This window comes from Poeciliopsis prolifica, unplaced genomic scaffold, assembly GCF_027474105.1.
Source record: "Poeciliopsis prolifica strain line A6 unplaced genomic scaffold, Auburn_PproV2 SCAFFOLD010, whole genome shotgun sequence".
Classification (NCBI taxonomy): Eukaryota; Metazoa; Chordata; class Actinopteri; order Cyprinodontiformes; family Poeciliidae; genus Poeciliopsis; species Poeciliopsis prolifica.
This window is the reverse complement of record NW_026562385.1, coordinates 8308064-8328586: the sequence shown is the minus strand read 5'-3', so window position 1 is coordinate 8328586 and position 20523 is coordinate 8308064. Positions and strand designations below refer to the sequence as shown.

The following is a 20523-nucleotide window of genomic DNA, read 5'->3' as shown; positions in this document are numbered from 1 at the left end:
GTCTGACAATCGTATCTCCACCTTCTTTGCAATCAAGAAGGGGAAACACAAGTGAAATCAGCCACACCACAGTTAACATTTCCTCATTTGGGAAATATCAGGACGTATGTCAGCAATTTAGTTAATAAAAATATAATATGATAAAATCTGGAGTTTGCTGCTTTTGGCAATAGTAGGTTTTCCCTTAAAATTGTAAATGAGAACTAGTATTTAAACTGTTTATCTGGTTATGTGACTTTATGTGATATAAACTATAATTCATGGTGTAAATTTGGCTCAAAAATCCAATTCAAAGCTATTCATATTTGTAGAAAAAAAAAAGTTTTTTCTGTTTCCATCCCGTTAAATTCAAAACTCTCTGTGTATTTCACAGCAATTCTGTCTTTTGATTAACCAACACAAAGCTGTTCATAACTGTGAGGTTTAAGTTTGAGATCTGAAAAGTGTGGCACACACTTTTAAAGTGAATATCTAAATACAGTGGAAGATGCACCTTCTCCATCCAGTCTGACCGCAGCTCAAGCTATTTTGCAACAGAGTATAATGTTGATAAAGTGAATCATTTTGCCAAACGCTCAGTTTGTTTTGTGATGCGGTTTTTAACCTCATGATATGTGGGTCGTGGCTGAAACAGCCTGTACTTTCCTTGTTCCTCCTCTCATTCGGTTAGAGGAGGATCCTGAACTCTTCTTCTTCTGCTTTCTTTCTGAATGGCCCAATCCGGTAATCACATGGCTGATCTCGCCCTTCTGCTTCCTGCCTATGATCACTGACGTGACTTGATCTATATGCGCAAAGTGGAAGTAGAGGATTTTGCTCTTTAATTTATTGAGTCTGTGCAATACGTATGAAATGCTTTCAGGTGACAGCTTTAAACAGTAATATTTTGCGCATTTTTTTTATTTGTTTTTTCTTTTCACTGCAGAAGAAGAGCAAGAGTGTGGTCAGTTCAGCTTCCCTTCTAAAAATCCTACATAAACAGATTTAATTCTTTTTTTTTTACTTTCAGTTTTGTTTTGACCAGCTGTGATCTCTCCGTTAGACTGAGTGATTTATGATCTGCAGGAGAATCACAAAAAGAATTAAAGCGCTTCAGGAGGGACATATTATCTTTTTATCATTATTATTTTGCTTTCTATTGTTTTTCTAAAGTTGTTTCCAAGCGCACAACAGGGATATTGTGCGAGTGTCAGGAAATCCAGTATAACTTAGTTTTTTTTAAATAAAGTTATGCAATAGCTCATTTTCTCACAGGAAGGGAAATCAAACGGTCACTTTTCTTTTTAGTATTTATTTATTTTAATCTATCAAGCTGGTTCTGAGACAAAGATGAACTCCGAGAATACCCCTTTGCTGCGAAGAACTGCATCATCTCTCTCCCAGGTTGGACATTTTCATTTTCAACTCTTCTTCCGATAACTTGAGTTATGCTTTGCTTCAAACTTCACCTGTCGCTGTGTGAATTCTGCAACTTTTTGCTTGAGTGGTTGAAGAATTGTGAGGCAACAACACAGCCTCCAACTTTAATGTTTCAGGTTTAAGTCAGGTTGTTCTGACATCATTTCAGACTATTAAAAAAAAACAGATAGGAAGAAAATAAAACATCACCCAGTAAGTCAGACTGATGAGTTCACACGAATGTAAATAGGTTCGTAAAGGTCTAAGTACTTTGCAGTGGTCGTAGTGGTTGTTTCACCAATTGTGAAATCAATAATGAACGATTAATTCTGTCAAAAAGGAGTTTGTGGTAGAAACTTGAAAAACACATGAAAGTTACTGGGATCTAAATCAACTATAGGAAACTGTGAAGTGAAGTGGTTCCAAAAGAGAGTACACAAACAAGGCTAAAAGTGTATTTTAACATTTTTTTCAAGCGTTAGATTTTCAGGGAAAGCAAAGAACAAGCTGCAAACTGGTATTGTTTTTAACATTTTATAGATACTGTAGAGCAACTTTATTAACGACACCCTGTAGTTACAGTTTTATGCTTGAATTGTGCAAAAATACAGAAAACCAAAGGAAAAAAAAACATGCCTGTTTAGCATTGATCCATGTAATTTTAAATTTTTTTTTGTTGGTTTTTTTCCTTTCCACCTGCTTTTATTTCAGATCAGTAACTCCAGATTGTATCTAGCCGTGTTCTCAGCAGTTCTTGGTAACTTCAACTTCGGTTACTCCCTGGTCTACCCGTCCCCCGTCCTGCCGAAGCTCACAAGTCCTGACGCAGACCCTGGACTCCGGATGGACCCGAACCAGGCGGCCTGGTTCGGGTCCATCTACTCCCTGGGTGCAGCAGCCGGGGGTCTCGGGGCGATGTTGCTCAACGACCTGATTGGACGGAAGATGAGCATCATGATGTCAGCGGTTCCCTCGACCGCTGGGTGGGTCCGACTGTGAAACCAAAAGTTGCTGACATGCAGCTTTTATGTCTGTTATGAAGTGAGCATAAAAATAGGAACAGTGAACTTGAGATTACAAGCAATTCATTTCAGTAAGAAGGCCTTCATTGGCCCATCGTGCAGATCTGACTCCTGGTATTTTGTTTCCTGGAGAAAATTGATGATTCTCTTTCACATTACAGTAAATCCCAAAATTAGTCGTACACCTGATATATTTAAAAATAATTTCCAATCCAATTAGAAGTTTGTTTCTAATTGGAAATGAGATCAAGATCTGTTGACAGATAATGAAACAATGTAAAACGGCAAAAAATTTAGAAGATTTATTTTTTTATCTATATCTATATACGTATTTAGATTTTATTGTAAAATTCCAAATGGAGAATTATTATAATCCTCCTGAACAAACAGTGGAAAGGTCTTATTACGAATTACAACATTCAAACAGTTAAAGCTGTTAAAGTTATAGCTGAGTAAGATTCTGAGACTGCTGTGTTTCAGTAACAACGGTGTCGTACATTTGTCTTTCAGATACATGCTGATTGGAGGAGCCATGAACTTGTCGATGCTCCACGGGGGCCGATTCTTGACCGGTGTCGCCGGGGGCATGACGGCCGCTTCAATTCCAGTAGGTTCAACTGTCCCTCCAGTTTCCCTACTGGTACCGGATCCAGTACCATCGCAACACTCTGGCTCGTTCTTGTAGCTCTCAAACACCTTCCACACCAGAAGGAAGTGATTTCTGATCCAAGTGGAAAATCTCAAATCTTAATGTTTATACACCGACTGCAGAATAACAATAATAATAAACATTAATGCCTGGTGCGCTGTACCATATAAGGTGTTTTGTGTGTTTATGCAACAGGTTTACATCTCAGAGATCTCCCACAAAAAAGTCAGAGGGGCCCTGGGCTCCTGCCCCCAGATCACAGCTGTGTTTGGCACCCTGACGCTCTACGCCCTTGGTAACGTAGGCCTGTATATAAACCCACATTGTCCACACTAAGCTGCTTTAAACAATTAAGAGATTTCAATCAAAAGAACGACATATTTGAAATCTGAACAAGACACAATACAGGTCATGCTAGATGCATTTTTTTTATTGTTCTTTTTTTTGCTTAGTCACACCGGGACACTTTCGGTGACATGTCTGAAAGCTATGTCTGCTATGTGCTTTTGTCGCTCCTCCCTGCGTTGCTTTTGTTGACACACACAGGCCTGGTGGTGCCGTGGCGGTGGCTGGCGGTGGCGGGGTCCGTGCCCGCCGTGCTGATGGTCGTCCTGCTGGTGTTCATGCCTTCCTCCCCCAGGAGACTCCTCTCCCTCGGCCAAGAGCAGAAAGCGGAGAAAGCCCTCCGCTGGCTGAGGGGAAGCAACTACAACACGAGCATAGAGCTCAACGCCATACAGGTGAACAAGTCAAGTTTCTCTGTGTTGCATATTTCAGCAACAAGGAATTTCAAAAACCATGTGGACAAGCAGTGTTACATTACATCATCAAAGTCAAGCAAATACACATCAAATGTGTTGATCAATGTTCCTCTTTCTTTTAAGCAGCTGTAAACAGATGGGTTTTTAGCCTTGATTTAGAGGATCTACGTTTCAGCGTAGTCACACCGGGTTTGTGGTGCATAAAAACTAAATTTTGTTTTGGTTCTGCTTCTTGAGATTTGAAGTCGAACATATGGAAATGCGACATTTTGTTTTAAATCCTTTAGGTTTCAATATTTAGTCTGAGCTAAACTGCCAGCTCAAGTTTAAGTGAACTGTGTTTTTGTCTTGTTTTGTTTCCACAGCACAGCATTAACACACAGGTGAAAATCACCTGGACTCAGCTGGGCAAGCCCACCTATTATCGGCCAATCCTGATCTCGGTTGGGATGCGTTTCCTGCAACAGATGACGGGAATCACGCCGATTCTGGTTTTCCTGGAGCCGATCTTTGCCAAGAGCAAAGTCTCCCTGGAGCCCAGGTTGGGACACCGTAGAACAACAAATCTGTTAAAAAATGTTGCTTTTGTTCTGTCAACTCAAAGCAGAATCCCGTCCTACTCTGCGGCCTTCAGGTACGATGCTGCCATCGTGGGTGCAGTCCGCCTCCTCTCTGTCGCCGTGGCAGCCAGCCTGATGGACAAGGCAGGACGTAAAGCCCTGCTGTACACGTCCAGCATGCTGATGTTCCTGTCCTCTCTGACGCTGACCATGATCTCCCACACCACACCTTGCCCTTCTATAAATATTACGGCGCCAAACTCCGAGCTGGGCACCACGTTACAGGCCAGCCAGGAAACGGCTTTGAGCTTCGTCCCGCTCATCTGTACAATGGTGTTTATATTCGGTGAGTTTCGACAGCGGGCGTTCTCTAAGATCACAGAAAAACAGGAGCCAAGCTTGAAATATGACACAATTTGACTTCTGCAACCATGTTCAGGCTTGAATAAAAATTAATACATATATTTTTAAGTCTGAAATAAAGCAATGTGTGAAGGCAAGGCAGCTGAGAACACAGGTGAAAGTTCCCAAGACTAGAAATCTACCTATTGCCAAATAGATACCACAAAAATGTAATGAAAACAAAGTTTCTAGCTTGAATGTGAGTTTAAAATCTCAAGGTTTAAAAACCAATTTAACAGACAGGACGAACAGGACAGGGATATTCAAATATACAACAGTAATATCACTGTCAAAACAACTCTGAGGATACTGTCACTCTATAAAAACTGTAAGTAACTGTACCATTTGGCACTAAAAAGCCAAACAATGTCATTCATTTGGCTCAGACACTGAGAAAAGGTGCAGCTAATTATCGCAGATGAACAAGCAGGAAAAACATTCAAAGAGTTGTTTTAGATAAAGCAAGCAACTCTTTGGAAAGACATATAAAAAGTAAAAAAAAATTTTTTGTAAATCAATATTAATAGAAATGTTGCTGCATCAGGAACTTTATGCTCACAAACATCCTTCTGATCTGATTGAAATGTGTCGTATTTGGAGTACACAAAAACAGAAAATACAAGGGATTATTTTGCAGAGACCTTCACTCATGTGAGACGCGTTGCTTGTGTTCAGTCACAAGTCGATGTTAGCGACTGCATGTCTTGCTCCACCATGTTCATTTTTCTCATTTACTGTCACTTTTATATTTAGCTTCTCGGGTTAAACTGGCTGTTCACTGTTTATTTGTCTACATTCATAACCTCAAACTCATTAAACCCTGGCAGGTAGAAACTGTTCAGCATGTGGTCACACCCATTTCATTGAAACAACACACACACACACGCACACACACACACACACAAAAAACATTATGTGCATATATTTTGTGCTCTGTCATCACATTGTTGGCTGTCTCCTAGGATACGCCATGGGATGGGGACCAATCACATGGCTGCTGATGTCAGAGGTGCTGCCACTGGTGGCCAGGGGCGTGGCATCAGGCCTGTGTGTCACAGTGAGCTGGGTGACGGCCTTCGCACTCACGCACGCTTTCACCCTCCTGGTGGACGCCTACGGCCTGTACGTGCCCTACCTGATGTTCACGGTGGTGTGCGTCTTCTGCCTGCTGTTCAACGCCGTGTGCATCCCAGAGACTCGCAAGCGCTCGCTGGAGGAAATAGAGAACTATTTTAGGACTGGACGCACGTTCACCATCAGGCAAAATCATCCCAGCGTGGTGTCCAGCTGAAAACAAGAGGGCAATCCGATCAAAAGGAACCGCTCTGAAAGTGAAGCAATAAACGCTTAATGTGGCTCATTTCAGATTAAGAACCCAAGATAGTAATTTTAGGGTTTTTAACATATCATTTCTAATCATTGCTACAAATCCTTGCAGAGGTATTCATCTCCCTTGAACTTTTTCATATTTCATCACTGTACAATCGCAAACGTCAGTGCATTTTACTGGGATTTAATGTCAAAAACCATCACTAGATAGTGCAGGATTTAGTTTTAAATTAAATAAAAATATTAAAGTCTGCACTAAATATGTATTCATTCTCATTAGTTTAAAACTTGACAGAACCTTCATTCTCTACGCTGATTGTTCAGTCGTTGTGTCCACCACATGTTTGTCACCTGTAGCTTGTGACAAACAGCTTTTTTTTTTCTTCACATCTCTATTCCACCAAAGCCAAACTTGTGAGTTGTAAGTAATGCAAGCAAAATGTGAATAAGTTCAAGGAGCATGAAAATGTTTCGGCCTCACTGTGGCCCAAAGAGACGGATCAGATCGATGACGGACAACAAACAAGAACCCGATGATGAAGCTCTTTCACACAGATTAAAGCATTTGTACCGGACCAACACATCTAATTTCTATAGGGGAATTTAAACAGTTACATCGACTCAGGCCAAAAACAGAAAATCATGGCCTTGTTAGCTAAATAAAAACTGAAGTAGATACAGCCTGAGAGCTGCATAAGAAAATTACTGACTTCTTTCTATTCCTTTACACCTTTACATCATTACTCTAGAGTTTTACCTTTGTCTGCTAATTACTGTTACATATAACACTTGAGAGGTGTGACGTAAATTTGCCAGAGCAACAATTATCACGTTGACTGTAGATTTTATTTAACTACACTAATAAAAATTGTAAAGAAAACTCTGTATAAATATTTCAGAAAAAACAAAACTGCAGCAAATGAAAAAAATGCACTATATTATGGTTCTACTTATTTGCAACCATGAAAGTTGGAAGTCTAAACAACTGAGCCAAACCGGATCATCTGGGCCGGCCAGGTCTGCCTAGTCACTTCATAACTTCTCTTCTGTGAATTATAATCATATTGGCCAATCACAGCAGCTTCTGTTCTTTGTAAATGTTGAAAATGTTGTTTGCATGAAGATATAGTTTATAAATGGCTACCGTAAACATTTAGACAACGAAGACGGAATATGTACTCATGATATGAAGTGATACCAAGTTTGGTTGAAAGATAAAAAACAGTTTAATCAGTTTTTATGTTAAAATGAGAAAATAAATGGTCATATAAATTGTTATTCTGTGAAGTAAATATCTAATTTCAACTGTATTTCCGTGCGTTGTTTAATAACTGCAGCAAATCCAGATTTCTTCAATGTTTGCATTGCTTCATCAAGTTGTTCTGCATAAGCTTAATTGTAGAGTACATTTTGGGATCAGTGTTGAACAAGAGTTGGTTTATAGTAGCCAGATGTTAAGAGATTACATTCACTAACAACAACATATCATATCTGATGGAAGTTATCAATCAACTACAGCATCTTTTTTTTAGAACACATTCTAATTGAATAAACAGGACATATTTCTGGAATATCTACATCCAGTACTGCATGCAAATCTGAAAACTGGTCCCGCAGAAAATACGCATGTTGCAATACCACATTTGAATTCCTTAAGGTTGTTGGGTCTGTGTGCGATGTTAGAAAGCTGATCTTTCTGTAAGACTTTTTTCGTTTTTCCCTCTTCTAAAGGTCACCGGTTCAAGTCAGCCTCTTTGAAATATGTCACAAAACCAGTGAGTTGGTTCAACATCAGACCAGTAGAAGCTAAACTGGTTACAACAGTGACATTGGCATTCATTTTTTTCCCCACGAATCCTGTAAAGCAAAAAAAAAAAAAAAAAAACTATTGAGTTAATTTTTACAAAATGTTGCATCACGTCACATGTTCAGCTTCAGTGTTATCTCAAACCTAGGAGAAATGTACCTCTGCAAACATGATGTGCAGATAAACAAATGGAGAGAAAGAATGGCACAGATGCCAACAAAAGCTGACAGAAGATAGACAAAGAGATATTTGAACTGGCACTTCCTTTCCCGCAGCACCTGCTGAGTCAAAGACTATTTTTATACGTAGGTGTCCGATCACACCTACCGACCTGCATCTCCCTCCACCAAGACAGCGCCTTCATCAGTCCTTACCGGTTGATGCCAAGAACATGATGAACGCTTCCTGTCTGAGAACACGAAATGAAGTATGTGACAGGAAATGCACTGATAGTTTGGAATATTTTCTTCACTGTCAGTGAACCAGTAGATTGGCTAATAAGTTGGCAGTAAACTCTTACAGAGAAGATAAGAATGTTGTGAAGATGTCACAGCAGCAGAAAACAATAAGTTCTCTGCCACTCCCTAAAACAAAACATCTCACAACAAAGTTCATGTTGGTCTGACGCTATGCAGACGATACTCTGCTGTGCCTTATATGGGAATTAAAGAGGGAAATTCTGGATGAAAAACTGGTAGAAGTGGCAAAAGATTTGAGACTGGGTGCTTCCAGAAGAACAACAAGCCTGAACCATCTTCCAAACTGTATATTTCACAGTTATGTACTACTGATATTAAATGTTAATCAAATACACTGAAGGTGTGTGGCAGCAAAATGCCAAAACTTTCAAAGAGGAGGAATACTTTCACAATCCACTGTGATCAAGGTACTGATCAAAATAGTCATAGTAAACAGATGTTTCCAACTCTTCAGCATTATTTTGTCAATGTTGATACATTTATGTAATATATATTACTTCCTTTTGGGTTCTTAAATTAAAAACATTTTGTTCATCTTCTCTCCTGATGCTCTAACCAGCTATTATGATATGGCTAATTGAAGATTTCAGTCTCCAGGGCATGTGCTGGGGTTTACGTGTTAAACCTGCGTTAAAAGTCAAGTGGGGAAGGAAAACGTCTTCTATCTTTCAAGAATGCTGAGATTATGAGTATCCCTGGTTTGCTGTCAGACATCATTTTTATCTTGTCAACACAGCACCAGAACATATGTGGAACTGAAATAGAATCAATTTAAAAAATGTTCTGTCACTGTTAAAGAATAAAATGTACATAACCACAGGAAGCATTGAAATTGATACCACAATTATTTGAGGAAGTCAAGAGAAAAGGAATCTCTCAACAGGAAGAGAACACCTGCTTTCATAATTGCTGCCGTTGCCTCCAGCACACAGACTGCCGCTTGTTTGGGATTTGAAATTTGGGCCTAAGAGTGAATTTAAGCTTTCATTGATAACTTGAAAGTTATCAATGTAAGTTTTACTTTTGAGGGCCAAAAGTCAAACTTACACAGGTTGGCGAGGAATGTGGTCCATCTGGCTCACCGAAACAAGTCACCAAAACCTCGCCCTGTTAACGTCACGAGGAGACAACACTTAACACCACCTTTTTACTGTAGATCCTCCACAAAGTGATTTGAGGAGATAGAAGGCAAAATGGCATAACCATTTTGACCTTACGTACAATTCATTGGCTTAATTTCAGTGCTTTCGGGTGGCAGTGAGTGACAATAACGCAACGACAAACATGTTTAATTTAAACATAACAAACATCCTGCCTCCCAGTCAATGTTCATATTTGGAAACCATTGAGGTTTGGATACGGTTGGAAAACTGGGCCCCAGATGTATACTGTTATATAATGTTCATATTAATTTGTGATTGTCAAAATTGAACCCTCAGAGGTTGGAGAAATCCTGCACGGTTTTAATTAATTTCCCTTATACATACTGGAGACATAAGTGATGCACAAGTCACCCTTCTGGTGTTTTGCTCTGGGTTTTATTTAGTCAGTTCATGTGGGTCCCACACAATGTGAGCCATGACCTTCCTGGAGCTCAGAGTCAAAATCAATTCTCAGTTGGGGGAGGATTTCATCAAAGCCGCACGAATCCCTTTTGTACTCCTAGAAATCATCAAGTCTGCATTTTCATTTGTACCGTTGATCCTAATTTTGGGAATGAGACTGCAAAGCTAAAAGACTGAACTTTGTTCAAATGAAAATAATATAGATAATAATAATGACGGTTTTGAAGTCATTTTTTGCTACAGTTCAGTGGCTGTGCTGTGTGACCTAGATATTGTTTCAGTTTTCCCAGGGTAATGTTTTCAGGCTGTAACACTGTCATAAATCAAAAGCAGTTTCTCTAAACACACCTGTAAGCTGGAGCAGACAAGATGTTCAGTCCAAGGACAACAATAATAACAATAATGTATAATGCAGAGACCAATGGATAAAAAATGTGGCAGAGCTGGCCTGGTCCTTTCAGCTTCCAAGAAACACTAATTGTCTCAAGTGTCATGTAAGCTGACATTAACACACTCTGTACAAATCAAATTACAGACACCAGAAATGCTTTAACAATCAGTTTTATAAAAATGTTGACACTTCAGTGAGTTTCCTGGTGATATTTTTGCCTCTCACCTGAAAAGTGGAGTTTCCTGTCATATATGACAAGACAATTGAGTTTTTAGGTCTTAAGATTTCAGAGGGTTGAAAGATTTCCGGGCGTTTAGATCGAAGCTGCCACTCAAGGTGGGACTGTAGATGTCACAGTTCAACATGCAAAATATTTGGTTGTCAAATCTTTTTTATAAGCAGTCATTTTCATAGCTCTCTTTTAAGCGAATACCTTCTTCCTTTCCATGCTCAGACAATATGTCGATGAAGGGAACACCATGGCTTAGATCTGACTCACTGTTGTTGCACACTTGGGATTGACAAAGGAACAATTTTCACAGAGCCTAAGTATAGAAAAATCTGCATCTTAGTTGTTTTTTTTTTGACACACAAGATATATTTGGAGAGCTGTCCTCCTAGTTCACCATTTTGAAGCAGTGATGAACATAATTTGAACATAATTTACCTACAGTGCTCCATGAAACCACACACCTTTGGTTCTGTGGGGCACATACTGACGCAGGATGTGGCTGGGCGGATCGGAGCGCCGTGATTAATCACAGACAGCACAATGAAGGGCTTGCAATTGTTGGTGAATCACAACCTGGCAAAAACACAGCTATTCCACCTATAAATACTTTTCACATTTTTGGACATTATAACCACAAACTTTAATGTAGTTTCCTGCCTCATTCAGATTGGTAGCAGGACATCAGGCATAAAAACAGTGCGCACTGGGAAGCGTCAATGGTGAGCAAATTTGGGCTGTAATCCAAACTCCTTTCAAACATTCAGAGGTCTACAGTGGATCCTACCAGACGTTGACCAGGCGCCATTCCAGCTGGTGTATGATAAGCGGATGCTGTAAACTGATTTGTCTTCTGAAGCTTCAGCAAGGGTCTGAATGGGCTGATCAATGAGAAAAATGATTACAGAAGGTGCAATGCTGAAATATGCAGAGTGTATTGTTGATGCAGGAATGGCACCATGGTGTCAAGGATGACAACCAAGGGAAGGGAGGGGCAACAGTCAACTGAGAGAGACAAACTAACAACTCCTTATAAAGTCAGATTTACTCGCTAAGAAAAGGTTTTATGTTTTGCCATATCTTTATTTAAAGCGAAGTAGATTCACATTTCATATGAGAGATAAATTAGACTTTGAAATTTTTTGTCAAAGGGATGAAGCGAGGTAATGGAGAAAAGCAAACTTAGGGGCAAAACACAAATAAGAAGCTGTAGTGTGTTTTTCTTTTTCTCCATAACAACTACCCCAAATTTTTACTGACACCCTCCCATGATCTTAACAACATGGAAGGGTGTCCTTCCTGTCCTAACAATAAGGTGACTATCTGGCGACTGAACTCAGGCTGATGGGGAGGCACTGCTAACTAAGGTTTTGCACTGATTTCTTGGGCAACTTCCTTGAGCTGAATGGGTGTCAAAAGACATCACAGGTGCTGATTGGTCTCATCAATGTTCTCTTTGTTTCGGTGCATAATTTGTATTTTTGAAATTACAATTATATTTCTTTTCATTCATACAATTTCAGGTAAGCTCACACGATGGAGCTGGTGTAAAACTCTAGTATCCTGATCAAACCTCCAGTACTAATTTTGATGTTTGAATCATTTATCATTTCCCTTCAGTGCTGCTCCTCTTTAGGCCTGCACAAATGTAGCTGATCCTGTTCCATAAGTTTGGTACAACTTAAAGACAAGGAATCAAATCAGTTTGTTTGTTTTTGCAACAGCTGGTTAAACTCAATATGTAAGTTGTGGAGAGAGTTTGCCTTCAGTCATGAGCATTCTCTGAATTCTTGAGTAAAAAACATGCAAGATGTGTCTCGCTTGGTCTCTCCGTCGCCTTTGGGTGGAATTCCAGATCAGCATCATCAGCAGCTCTGATCTCTTTAAGCTAAATCACCCAACGCCATCGGAGAGAAAAACAGGTTATTCCCACACGAAGAAAGCAACAAACGTATGCACTCGCTCAATAATCCTTTGGAAACATCCAGCTGGTCATATGAAAAAAACACAAAACAAAAAAACGAAGACCAGTACAGGTGGTTCCATCAGCACTACAGAGTGAGTCACTCGTGCTTCCAGTTCTTTGTTGTGGCGAGGGTGGCGCCGTGGGCGTGTTGGAGGTGAGGCTCACAGAGGTAGAGGTGAGACAAGCTATCAGCTCAGCTTCAATCCTCAGAAGTCACCATCCGCAGGAGGAGCTCACACACACCTGCCTACACACACCTGTCTGTAAACTCACTGCAGCACAACTCCGAGGTAAGACTGTAGGAATATTTGCACTTTACTTCAAATTAATTCTTCTTTTTCTTCTTTTTCATTTACCAATTTAACTGCTATAATGTTAGGAAGCCACATACATATATGCATATTTTTTTATTTTTGCTTTGAGCTGCCGGATTTTGGATGTTGTGATAAATTACCTTCAGATTTCTGATTTTTCTGCCAGATGAAGCTCTCAAGAAAATTGAATGCTTTTTTAAATTTTTGTTTTTCTTTGTTGAGATATTTAATTGTAGCAATTTGTCACATGCACTTTGTTTGGTTTGATCATTGGCTCTCTTTCAAAAAAACAAAACAAAAAAACCCCCGACAAAAAACGACAATATCACCAAAGTTTAACATTTAAAACATGAATTCTTAAAACATATATACATATATATTAAAAACTTTGTTCAGCATATTTAAAACTTTTACCAAAACTCTTCAACAGAATCAGTCAAACTTGGCATAGACATAGTTTCTCACCCGTAAGATCAGATTTTAAGTTTGATTCATCATTTCATTGTAAAGCGATCCATTATGGACTCACCCAAGAAAAAGCATCCACAGGCGTTTTCCTCTGATGACGTCACCAAGTGGTTATGAACGATTTAAGACTCAAGTGTAGCTCGTCTACTTTAGCATATCTGTGAAGAATGTCTGGAAGTTTCTTGTGTGGCTTAGTCTTTACTGATGCCAGCTGATCAGCTTGATTCTTGTACCTCTTGTGATGTCATCAAGCCAAATGGACAAAAAGTAGAGTCTGAAGGTTCATTTTGGGTTTAGGATGGAAGTCGAAAGCCTTGCGTTTCACACTTTACTATCCATCTGTGTTAGACTGGACATACTACACATATTAGACTGAAAAATTAACTATTTGATAGTAACTTTAATTTTTACAAGCTGGGTAAAGATCACAGGCAGCGACAGAGGCACTGACTGGAAGTTTGATTTTATTCACTATTCAATGCTGTTAAGCACCCTACATCAAGGTACACACATTTTTAAGTTTTAACAAAGAGCAGGAGCAATAAGAGAGGCAGTCCTTGTTTTTGGAGGAACTTGAGATGCTTTCTTTGGCCCAACTGCACATTTTGATGAGACAGACTCTGCAGGGGTGAGAGGTGAACTGGGAAACTTACTGTTCCACTTGCCTCCACTTTCATCAGATGATGAATGCAGTCAAAATGCATTTACAGGCACCATCACATTCAGGTTGGACCAGCATGGGTGCCACAAACTGAACAGTAAAAGGCCACACCTGATGCGGCTCGTGGGATTACCATGAGAAACAGGACCGTTCACAATCACAAAGACAGAGTTAAGAATTTATCTCCTGGCCAAACGTCTCATCTGGTAATCACCTAAAAACCTGCTTGGCTAGAATTTGTTTGTTTTCCATCTACCATTGTTTTTTTTTTTTCTTTTGGCAAAACTCAGGGCCACAGCAAATTTCACAATGCACTTATTTCACACTGTAAGCAGCAATACCAGCAGATTTATCACACAATGTATTGTTTTACCCTTCGACTTTCTTCAATGGTGGCTTGAAAGCATCTAAGCAATGTGGTTGATGAGATTTTCTGAATGCCACACCTCACCGTTATCTCCACGACCTGTCAGATTTCCCATGTGTCGACAAGCGGCCTTTCTGGAAGGCAAAAACTGTTTCACTTGAAAAACCAGAAACCGGTGCCAAGCGCGAGGGTGACGAGGGAGCCGGCCTCGTGCCTTCGCAGCCGGCATGCGTTCTGATGAACGAGCACACAGAAGTTACAACGTCGAGATTTTGAGCACATGCAAGTGGACCAGACAAATTAAGACCTATTTCTTAGAGATCTAACTGTGCAGCCTGACTAGAAACGCACAGTGACGGCGTCAGGGTTTGTCATCGCTAAGTGAGAATGACACACCCTGACTTAGTCTGACACAGAGAGAAGCATGCTGCTCCGTAGCATTCCTCTGCCGGTTTGAATGGTGTATGCGGGCGGTCTGCATGAGACACTGGGATCTTTTACCAAGCCACACCAGAGTGAACAATTGTTTATGCTTTTAAGTCAAAAAATATCATGTCATTTCTTCTTGAACAAGACAGCTTGCTCATTTTTAGAGACCAGATAAGGGAGCTTTTACCCTCAAAAAGCACCAGAATTACCAGCAAAAACCCATAAAATCCAATGGACACTGAAAAACGTTTTCACATTGTGATGGCATTTTATGTGCTGGAATGCATTTTTCTAAATTATTCAGGGAGAGAAACTTATCAAATTAAATCAAAATTGGATTGTTTTTGCAGTCATTTCTTTGAATCTGACAGCAAAAGAAAAATATCTTATTTGGGGCACCTGTGCCACCCCTGGTGGAATGGCGCCCTGAGTGGGGAGCCATACTACCTGTATTAAAGACTGCCACTACTTCCCATAAAGTGTTTTGCATGTCATCATTTTAACAAAAGCACAAAATATTTGAGAGTAAATGGCAAATTACAACACTAACATCATACTTAAGTCTTGCTTAAAGTTGACATGAATAAAGATTTAACCATTTGCTGAATGTTTCTGCACAGGTTATGAAAGTTAAAAGGTTCAACGACCAACTTAAAGGAAAAATATATCTTCCATAAAAGACACTGAACCAAAACCGTGTAAAACCTTTACTAAATGCCTAATAACGTCAGATTGTTTTTCCGTTCCACCATTTATCACCAATTCCACTACTTTGAAGTAATGGTTGGATCATATGTGACAATTAGTGATCTAGTTGTTATTTCACACACACACACACACACACACACCCCCACACACACACACACACACACACACACACACACATATATATATATATATATATATATATATATATATATATATATATATATATATATATTTTTTTTTTTTTTTTTTTTTTTTTTTTTTTTTTTTTTTTCTTTTTTGGCTCCAGCGGTCTTTATTGGAGCCACAATAAAGACATGCAGCAAGCAGGCATGTCCTTGTTCCGAAAGAAAGAGAAAAGAGTTTCAGTCAGTGGCCGCACCTGAAGCCTGAAGGACAAGACACACCCAGGCGTTTCCTGTGGATTCAGACACAAGGGATGCACACAATGCAGAGCCAATACTGGCCCGGGACAGTTTAGTGGATGACAGATGTTTTAAACGAAGAGCAGAAAAATGGTTGTCAGCGGAGCAGCTTTTGGCGCCTCCTGGTGGCGGTTGTTGGTGTTGTGTCTCTTGATTTTTGAAGATCTTCATCTTCATTTCCTGTATTTTGTTTCTGTGTAGCGACATGAGCGCCAGGGATCCTCCACCCTACCTCAACCAAGGTATGTCAAACACACATCCTCCTGGACGTTGCCTTGCAAGACTTCATCCACCATTTCACTTTTTCCACATTGTTGCAATCAAAAACTTTGGATGCAGCACCACCGTAATTGTGAAGTGAAAGAAAAATCACTTTTTTCAGCCTCATTTACTTTGATACTCCTAACCAAAATCCAGCGCGAGATGTTGAAATGACAAAAGTCATTTAGCTAATGGAGAGTCCACATGTATGTATTTCTTACTTTCTATAAACTCCAGGGATTGTAAGCTTGTGCATTCCCACAATGCTGTGGGAATCATTTCATTGGGAAGGCATGGAGAAGGGACAGTCAATGAAAGGGTGAATTCAAGTAAATGCAGTGGGGATTGGCCTAGTCAAAATCCAAACCTTGGAAATGACCTTTTCTCACATAATGACTGGTGGCAATGTGACAGAGAGTGAAATGGTTATTTTTTGTTAATTCTCTCCTTTGTTTTTGTTTATGCAGACACTCAGGGGGCAGGAGTGAAAGTTTACCACGTGCACACCCCATTCACCCCTCCTGACCAAGAGCAGGTCGGCGCTGCCTCTGCCAGACCGGGTACGGCGCCACTCAGTTAAACACAGAAAAACATCACTTCCTTTGTTTTGTTACTCCTTTTTTAAGCCAGAAACTTGAGCATCGGAGTGATCCTCTAACCTGGTTCCCTTCTCCCCTTCAGTGTACACCAGTGGAGGGGGAGGCGGCAATGAGCAAGACAGAAAGAAGTTTGTGAGCTACAACGTCGGTCTGGATCGTAGCCCGGGCATGACGACCTGCACGGCCTGCCAGCAGCAGGTCATGACCAACGTCCACTACAAAGCAGGGACGTATGCCTGGCTCATGTGCATACTCTTCATCTGCTGTGGGTGAGTGTCTGGATTCAGCCATTCAAGGAGAGCAGCTTTCTCGTGATATTTTTAGAGTAGTCTTTAAGAATAATAATTATAAAAAAAAGATTCTCAAGGCTTATCGAAGCTCTTTGAAACTGTTTCTCAGGGTTTTAAAGACTTTTAACTTCCACATCCAAGTGGAACAGTGGAGAAGCTGGGAAGGCGTTTATTATTTACTGTGCAGCACATGAAATATTGCTATTATGTATTTTATATTGTGCAAAAAATGTGAATTCATTTGTTTCCTGTTTAAATGCATGCACGTTCCAAATGATCAACTATATTAAACACACTATTTGTTTAATAGCTAATCCCAGTATTATGCACGTTTTAATATGAAATTAGAAAATCAGAGCATTGTTTTTTTTATTTATGCATAAATGCTAATAAATATGGAAAATATACACTAGATATTAGCTATTTAAAACTAATATTCATTCACTATTAATTTATTAATTATTACATTTTCATCACCAATTTTTGAGTGTTTTCATATGAACCTGCTTTTGAAAGACAAAAATGATCTTGAAAATATTTTTTAAATAAGAGAACAAATTTAAAATGTAATCTGGCAAGACACATTGAAGATCGTTATGAAAAGGTGACAAAACCTGAAAGAAAAAAAGAAAAATAATGATCAAGAAACATTCATACTTTTGCAACAGGCAGGATGACTCTGCAATGTGCCTGAATGAAACTCAGCCTGTTTGTGTTTTTTTGCAGATTGTTCCTGTGCTGCTGCTTGATTCCATTCTTCCTCGACAGCTTCAAGGACGCGTACCACACCTGCCCCCGCTGCGAACGAGTCCTGCACGTAGAGAAGAAGGAGTGCTGTAAATGATGCACAGCAGGGAGAGGTCAACCCGTAGAAAGAACCAGCCACCAGCTTTGTCTGCCTCTGGTTTCCCCCCTCCGAGACCCAGAGAAGCAAATCGAGCATTTTATTGTTTTTATTTTATTTTATTATTTTGTTTGTTTGTTTTTTTCTCATATCGGGACATTGACTCGCTTACTGGTATTTCTATGGACAAACCGTAGATTTTTTTACTCGAGGCAAAAATGAAAAGTACAAAAAAAACTTTAAACAAGTTCTGCTATGCTTCAAAAACATTAGCAAATTTATGGAAAATTATTGTATTGTCAGATATTTAAACGGTGAATAATAAAAACCTCTGGTAGGTTTACCATGCCCTGCATACTTTTTTTGTTTTTTTCTTTACAGATCTGTTGTATTTTTCAGTAATCCTTTTGTTTTTTTTCCTTTTTTTTGCTGAAATGATGCTGGTAAAATGAAGAATTGTTTACAGATCTCGTGTTTCAAAATGCTGTTTGAAACCTGAACCGATCATCTGGCCTCTCGGAGGGACATTCAAACAACTAAAACAATAAAACAAATCAAGACTCTGAAGAAGCCCTGCAGGGTAGAGGCGACCACACGATGACTTTGTGTTGGCATGTTTTGTTGAAGGATTCTGCCACTGAGACTCTGCTATGAATGAATCTCTTCGTGAATGTTGTTAGTCAGGAAAAGGACACTTTTATTTTGTTTTATCACTGTGTGAAGAGCAGTTCACCCGCCACACCATCGTTTTGATCTGTATCTCCAAACAGAACAGCCAAATCAAATTATGTATTTATGTATAATATATCTATATGTGTAACCTTCTGTCTCTGAATAATAATAATGAAAACAAACTCGCTGCTTACCGACACACTAATATGCTAAATCTCAGATTCATTTCTGGGAGAAACTGATGATGCTTGGATCTCCGTTATTTTCTACAGCTGCTGGAATCTGTTGCACTCCAATAAAAACCAGTACGTGTAGATCAGGTGGCTTGTCGTGTTTCTGAATGTGGAAACAATTGATTTGTGTGAAATGCTTGTTACATGAACTCTGCCCTCAGTTACGGAGGCTGTTTAGGCTTTTTATAGGCAAGGAAACTGGACCTCCACAGCTGGAAGCAGATGTTTATGCATCTTTTATTCTTATGTCTGACCATACAGAGAATTTGTTGAGTATTCACTTTTTCCACTTTTTATGTTACGGCCTTATTCCATATCGCGCTGCCAATTAATTTCTGTCCTTAAATTCTACACACAAATACTGAATACTAAAAAAAAAAGGTTCTGAGTGTTTTATAAATTTATCCATTCATCCATTTTCTTCCGCTTTAGCCGTGGTCGGGTTGCAGAGGTAGAAGTTTCAGAACAGAGGCCCAGACTTCCCCCAGCCACTCCTTCCAGCTCCTCCAGGGGAATCCCAAATTGTTCCCAGGCCAGCAGGGAGACATCGTCCCTCCAGCGGGTCCTTTATCTTCCCCGGGGCGTCCTCCCGGTGGGACGTGTCCAGGAGGCATCCTGACCAGACGCCCGAGCCACCTTCTCGATGTGAAGGAGCAGCGGCTCTACTCTGAGTCCCTCCCGGATGTACATTTATTAAAGATTAAAAATCCAGAAATCACTTTAATGTAAGTTTTCAGGTCAGAGGTCAAACACCAAGCCTGAAATCAAAAGAATTGTCTGCAGTCCCCTGAAACAGGATTAATGTATATTGGAGCAGGGATGCAACTATTCAAAGTAGCTCTCAAGAAACTGGACAAAAGAAGCAGCAGGATCAATACGTGCATCTTCAAGATGACATCTTCACCGAGAGCTTTCTGCAAAACCTTTTCTCAGTGACCGGAGAAGGTCCATGAATATTGGTTTAAGACAGAGGCGCTCAAGTCCTCGAGAGCTACCATCCTGCAACCTTCAGATACATCCCGGCTCCATCACACCAGAATCAAATGGATGGCTCGACACCGGGCCTGTTCAGAGCTGAGTGACTGCTGGTGAGGGAATTCAGCCATTTGATCCCGGTCTGTTGGAGTGAGGATGCATCTCAAAGTTGCACGACGGTGGCTTTTGAGGACTGGACTTGAGCTCGTCTAAGACATGATCATAATTTGATCTAAGGAAGATGAAAGTCCACCTTGTCATAAGAGAAAGGCATCAGACCTTAACAGGTTTTCTTCCCAGATCGGCCTGCATTTAGCGCCACCTATCTTCACCTTTCTTTACTTGAGGAAAGCATCAAACACAGGCTAATGTAGGCACTACTGCAATCCGCTCTAAGGATGTTGAGTTTTCTTGCCCTGGTGTCGCCTACAAGGTTCAGAGCAATGACTCTCTTTGCTCCAAGCTTTGGATCTCATCCTGTAGCCTAACCACCAGCTACTGCTTCACCAGCGCATTGCCCCATACGGACCAGTAGCAGTCGAGTTTTGTTTTTTTTTTTCTTGTTTTTATAGAAAATTTTTATTCAACATACATTTTCCAGCAAAAAGGCAATATACAGGAATAGTTGTCGTACACTTCTGCTACACTGATGATTTTCAACCGGAGAAGATCAAATCAAGGTGATTCTGCAGGTCATCTTTGTACGCAAGGTTTTTAAACAA

General features: G+C 40.0%; 2 protein-coding genes across 2 annotated transcripts; both read left to right on the top strand.

The window, feature by feature from the left end:
• The first annotated feature begins 844 nt into the window (after nucleotides 1-844).
• On the top strand, nucleotides 845-7399 carry slc2a6 (solute carrier family 2 member 6). Its single transcript, XM_055035043.1, has 8 exons — nucleotides 845-1383; nucleotides 2110-2381; nucleotides 2931-3027; nucleotides 3265-3364; nucleotides 3616-3809; nucleotides 4196-4371; nucleotides 4465-4736; nucleotides 5755-7399. Exons 1-8 carry the CDS (start codon nucleotides 1330-1332, stop codon nucleotides 6081-6083), a joined length of 1494 nt encoding a protein of 497 aa, XP_054891018.1. The 5' UTR covers nucleotides 845-1329; the 3' UTR covers nucleotides 6084-7399.
• Nucleotides 7400-12742: 5343 nt separating this feature from the next.
• si:ch211-157c3.4 (Lipopolysaccharide-induced tumor necrosis factor-alpha factor homolog-like) lies at nucleotides 12743-18912 on the top strand. Its single transcript, XM_055036265.1, has 5 exons — nucleotides 12743-12848; nucleotides 16129-16169; nucleotides 16656-16748; nucleotides 16870-17056; nucleotides 17804-18912. Exons 2-5 carry the CDS (start codon nucleotides 16133-16135, stop codon nucleotides 17919-17921), a joined length of 435 nt encoding a protein of 144 aa, XP_054892240.1. The 5' UTR covers nucleotides 12743-12848; nucleotides 16129-16132; the 3' UTR covers nucleotides 17922-18912.
• Nucleotides 18913-20523: the final 1611 nt, after the last annotated feature.